Raw genomic sequence first — 5,829 nt, 5'->3', positions numbered from 1 at the left:
TCGAGCAAGCTAAACCTGATAGCCTCATCAACCACGAGACACCATATTTCCCTCTTATGTACTCGCAGCTGTCTACATAGTAGATAGTGTACGGTCCTACCAGACCATACGCTTTCGCGTCCAGCTAGCCTAGCAACTATTCCAATGGGAGAGTTCACCATTTCTTCCCATACATCAAGTCCAATTGTTTCTCTAATGTGGGGGAAATTTCCTAGACGGAAATTGTGATTAATATCTTTTTTTTCCAGGTTAGAAGATCCTTCAGGGTAAACTCTTGGAGGGTAATCCCATGATTTAACTTCAGCAACATCCATCTGATCATATAACCCAACAATAAATCAGCCACAAGATAACAATAACACATCTGTACTATAACAATAACTCAGCCACAAAATGCTTAAATAATTGAGTCACAACATAACAGTAACTCAGCCACAACATAAAAGTAACTCAGCCACAACATAACATTAACTTAGTCACGACACAGCGATAACTCAGCCATAACATAACCCTAACTCAGTCGCAACAAAACCCTAACTCAGACGCAACAAAACCCTCAACAAAACCATATCACAGCAGCAACATAACCCTATCTCAGTCGCAACAAAATATAATATATAACGTTGCGATATCCTACCCGAAAAGACGAACTCGTAGATAAGAATGCGGCGAAGACGGCGGCGAAGACGGCGGCGAAGACGATATCGTACAAACGATTGAAGACAACGATTTCGGGCACGGCGATAACGGAGAAAACAGAGTATCACGACAGAGAGTTAGTTCGGGGAAGAGGAAGTAAACACAGACAATGTCGATGACGGAGAGTGGGAGTATCCTCGCGGTTCCTTCTTCGAGACGACAAAGACAATGTTTTTAGTTAGTTTTTTTTTTTTACTTCTATGTAGTTATGATGAAGAAGAGACGGTTTGGTTTCTATTATGATGATGTGTATATTTAATTAGTGATGTGGATTTAATGTTTAAAAATAATTTCAATTAAAAAAAAAACTAACCAAATGCCTTTATTATCATTTACTAGGGGTATCCAAACATTCTAGTAATTTTTAAAAGACGTATGACACTCTAGTAATAAACCAACTTTTCTTATACATTCTAGTAATTTTCTCTTTTTTTTTTTGCATTAGAATTGTTTGAACTAGTAATGCATTTTAGAACAAAACGAGACCTCACCCTACACTTTAGCAAAATTTGGCCAAATATCGTAAGTATAGGGAGTATATTGTATACTATGTTTTAATAAGGTTAAAGGACTTTGGACAATTTGTGGTTTTCTTATTTCTACATCTTAAATAGTTTTTAAATTTTAGAAAAACAATGATAAGTTAAGGGCGTTATTGTCTTTCTTATCACGTACTGCTATAAATAATATTGCTCTCCAAAAGATTTCTGTCACAGACTTATTTGTCATTTCTTCTTACTCTCCCAAATGATGGAATTTAACTGTGTTCAATTTCTCCAAAACAAGACTATTCTTGTCACCGGCGCTACCGGTTTCCTTGCCAAAGGTATGTTTCTTTAATTTTTCTGTTTGCTTATGGTTAATTCTAATCAACTTCGTCTAAGATACGTTAAGACTGACTAATGAATTTGCTTGAAGTTTGGAGAAAAAATAAAATCAGGATTGGCACATTAATTTCCTTCAAAATCTCGATTAACTTTTAATCGTTTTTCTTTGAAAAAAAAATCTTTACTATATATATATATAACACACTTAGTAGAAGTATCATACTATCCGTATATTTAATGTGCATTTAGTTTATATATAACCATTTCAGGTAGTATTCATACATGAAATGGAGTAACTCACTATTTTTTTCTCTTTTGGTGTAAATTTTATGGAGTAGCTCACTATTATCACCTGACACATAATTATCATTAACTTTTATTAGTTTTTGTCGAGAAAATTCTGAGAGTACAACCAAATGTGAAAAAGCTGTACCTTGTGGTGAGGGCATCCGACAGTGAAGCTGCGATGAAACGCTTACGAGCAGAGGTGATATATTAAGAAAACCTAACTCACTACATAATATATATGTGAACGAACAAATATTCGTATATGAAAGGAGTGGGTTCATTTCTTGATGTTTATTAGTCTGATTTGTTTCATGATATATACATACATAACAGGTGTTTGAGAAAGATCTTTTCAAGGTGTTGAGAGAGAATATTGGCGAAGAGAATTTGAATACATTGTTGTCTGAAAAAGTTGTCCCGGTAGCAGGTGATATTTCGACCGATTGTTTTGGCGTGAAAGACTCTAATCTCAGAGAACGTATGCAAAAAGAAATTGATATTGTCGTAAATGTCGCAGCCACAACAAACTTTGACGAAAGGTACTAGCTACAAGACATTTACTTTTTAAATCAGACTAAAATTGTGTCATTAATGTTGCATATGAAAAAGATATGACGTTGGGCTTGAAATCAACACATTTGGAGCTCTCAATGTCCTTAACTTCGCCAAAAAATGTGTTAAAGCACAATTGCTTCTCCATGTCTCAACGGGTGAGTGTTTTACGTACGTTTATTCATCTAGTTTCCTTTAAGGAAATTATTTCAATGTTTATTTCTGTGATATGTTTTCTGAAACTTATAGTCGTGTATGTTTCTTTAGCTTATGTTTGTGGAGAAAAGTCTGGTCTCCTACGTGAAAAACCATTCGCAATGGAAGAGATTCGTAACGAAGCTGGTCATCAATTGGATATAAACTTTGAAATGGATTTGATGAAGAAAAGATTAAAAGAGCTCCATGACCAAGATTGTTCAGATGAAGACATTACTCTCTCCATGAAGGAACTCGGAATGGAAAGGTGAGTGTTGTTGATGATTAAAAAAGTCCTTTGTACTTATCAGATTTGATCGGAGATATAATTTCGTAAGTATGTTGATTATTAGGGCAAAGCTCCATGGATGGCCAAACACATATGTTTTCACCAAATCAATGGGAGAGATGCTTATTGGTAACCATAGAGAAAGTCTTCCTCTTGTCATCATCCGTCCCACGATGATCACCAGCACTCTTTCTGAACCATTTCCTGGTTGGATCGAAGGGTTAAGGTAGCTTTATTATCCATTGGGAATCTGAATTTTGATTCTAGAAGATAAAACCAACATGCCGTTGGTCCATAACAGACCTTTTAACCAGACCCAAAAATCCGAACCGACCTGAAAAATCAAAGCAAAACTATATAGATACATATATGGGTACAAAACTTTCAACCCAAAAAATTTGGATCGATAAGAATTGATCTACACCCAACCTGAAATTTATATAGCATAAGACTGTAACTACAGTTGTAGTGAAATTTTATTTGAAAATTTCAGTTTTGTAATATTTATAGGCACTATGAACTTGGATATAGTAAAGGTGGGATTACTTCAGGGGTTAAAATTGCATTTGTAATTATTTCAGGATCTAAAATTTATACTCCTGTATGTTTTAGAATTTTCACACAAATTGAAGAAAAATGTCATTAAATGATTATATTTTGTGATTAGCTATTTCTCATACTTTCTATCCAATCAAAATTCAGTAAATGCAATTGATATCTTCGAAGTTTATAGTTTACCATTATTATATGCATTGAAAATGTGAAATATGTATTTTTTTATAAACAAATTTTTTTTCTAAAATATGGATTATATCGAAACAGATGGAATATTTTTTTTTGTAGATTCATGGAATAAAGAGCATATTATCAAATTTCCGGTTAATTTGGTTAATTGTGTTGGGTATAGTTTCGAGATTTAGATGAAAAGAAAAAAAAACTGAAATCGAATGAAATTTGAGAAGATTTTGGATTTTTATTGGTATCAAACATTTGGATAAGAACCGATCCAGGCAAGACTGACCTACTTATATGGATCAAAAATTCATCCACCCGAAAGGCCCGGACCCAATGGGAATCTATCTACCCAAACCCGACCCTCAGGCCTACCAATCTGTGTTTAGAATTTTTGTATCTTTATGTATTACAATTATTCACATTATTAAATAGTATTTGAATGTAGAACTGTAGACAGCGTGATTGTTGCATACGGAAAGGGAGTGCTCAAGTGTTTTCTTGTCGATGTGAACTCAGTCTGCGATATGGTAAGGTCACTAACTAGACATGTCCCTAAATATTTATCTATTCAAATTTTTATATTTTTAAAAATGAGATCAAAATAGCTCCAGATTTTGATGTAAATGTGATGTAATATGGAAAACGTTGTCGACAGATACCAGTGGATATGGTGGCAAACGCGATGATCACGGCTACAGCTACACATGCTGGAGGTTCAGGGGTTCACATGGTGTACCATGTTGGTTCATCGCACCAAAACCCAGTGACATTTGGAGAAATTCATGAGATTTCCGTTCGTTACTTTACTAAAAGCCCTTTGCGTAGTCGCAATGGCTCGCTCATTGCCGTCTCAAAAGTGAGGCTTATATCAACCATGGCTTTGTTCAGCCTGTACATGACCCTACGTTTCAAACTACCTTTACAGGTACTAATATCTTATGGTGTTAATGTTTCGAGATATGACTAGATTTTATAAAGACATTGTTTTCTTCATAGTTTTGATGTATAGTTAATCTTTCTGTCTTTTCTTTCAAAATCAGTTGTTGAAATTAATTGACATAATATATCCTTGGAGAAGCGGAGATAAATACGGAGACAAGAACCACAAAATCAATATGGTGATGAGATTGGTAGAGCTTTACGAGCCTTACGTACTCTTCAAGGGCATGTACGTACGAATTGTGTGTTGTAACGTTTATCACTATTTTGAAATGTTCTATTTTAAATTTATTACACAATACATTTTTCAGATTCGACGATAGGAATACTAAGAGCTTATGCGCCAATCAAAAAGAAGATGAGACAAAAACTTCAAAGGGATCGATGTTTGATTTTGACCCAAAAGGCATTAATTGGGGAGACTACCTCACAAGTGTACATATTCCTGGCCTCATCACACACGTACTTAAGAAATAAAAACAACAAACGCAGTTTATTGATGAACTCTGCATGAATCACCAATAAAACAGCAACTCATGATGGAAAAGTATAATTTATTTGTAACACAAACGTAATTCTTTTGAATTAAGATTTATCTTCTGTTTTTCTTGTAATGGAATTAGTGTGCTACTTATTTGACAATACTGCTCTCGTAATTCCAAAAAGTATGATATTATCATTTTCTGTCAACAAATATGATATTATCAGTTAGGCATATATTATTATTGTGTTATAATTTTATTGTTTGTTGTTTTGACTAAATGTTAGTTTTCTTTAAAAAATACCTTACATGATTTTAATCATAATCTAAAAATTTAAAGTTTCTCTAGCATGCTACCTGAGCATCATTAGTAATAGGTTTCTTTATCAACTATTTTCTAAATAAATATATTAGTATTTTTAAGTAAAGTAACTACATAATTAAAAGTTAATGCACTACAAGAAAACACGCTGAATTCCGACGGAGGTTCCGACAGACTTCAATGTCGTCGGACGTTTGTGACGGATTTCCGACCAATTTCTGACGAAAACCAAAAATTTGAAATCGTCGAAATTCCGTCGGCCATTTCCGACGGAATTCCGACGAAACATGGCTCGTCGGAATTTTCCGACGACTTTTCGACGACATTCCAATAAAAAATGTAACTGTTGTAGTCGTCGGAAGTTCGTCGGTATATTCCGACGAATTTTTGACGAATTTTATTAACAGATATAACCGTTACCGTCGTCGGTATTCCGTCGGAATTTTATGACGAATTTCCGATGAACCATGTGACCGTTGCCGACAAATATATATGACCGTTG

General features: G+C 34.3%; 1 protein-coding gene across 1 annotated transcript; it reads left to right on the top strand.

Moving 5' to 3' along the window:
* The first annotated feature begins 1,417 nt into the window (after window positions 1-1,417).
* Window positions 1,418-5,286, top strand: LOC106332677 (probable fatty acyl-CoA reductase 5). Its single transcript, XM_013771153.1, has 10 exons — window positions 1,418-1,525; window positions 1,910-2,013; window positions 2,148-2,353; window positions 2,424-2,524; window positions 2,634-2,829; window positions 2,915-3,076; window positions 4,031-4,112; window positions 4,241-4,510; window positions 4,626-4,753; window positions 4,836-5,286. The coding sequence occupies exons 1-10, from the start codon at window positions 1,447-1,449 to the stop codon at window positions 4,999-5,001; spliced, it is 1,494 nt and encodes a 497-aa protein (XP_013626607.1). The 5' UTR covers window positions 1,418-1,446; the 3' UTR covers window positions 5,002-5,286.
* Window positions 5,287-5,829: the final 543 nt, after the last annotated feature.

Source organism: Brassica oleracea, chromosome C3 (genome assembly GCF_000695525.1).
Source record: "Brassica oleracea var. oleracea cultivar TO1000 chromosome C3, BOL, whole genome shotgun sequence".
Lineage (NCBI taxonomy): Eukaryota > Viridiplantae > Streptophyta > Magnoliopsida > Brassicales > Brassicaceae > Brassica > Brassica oleracea.
This window is presented reverse-complemented; position numbering and strand designations above follow the sequence as displayed.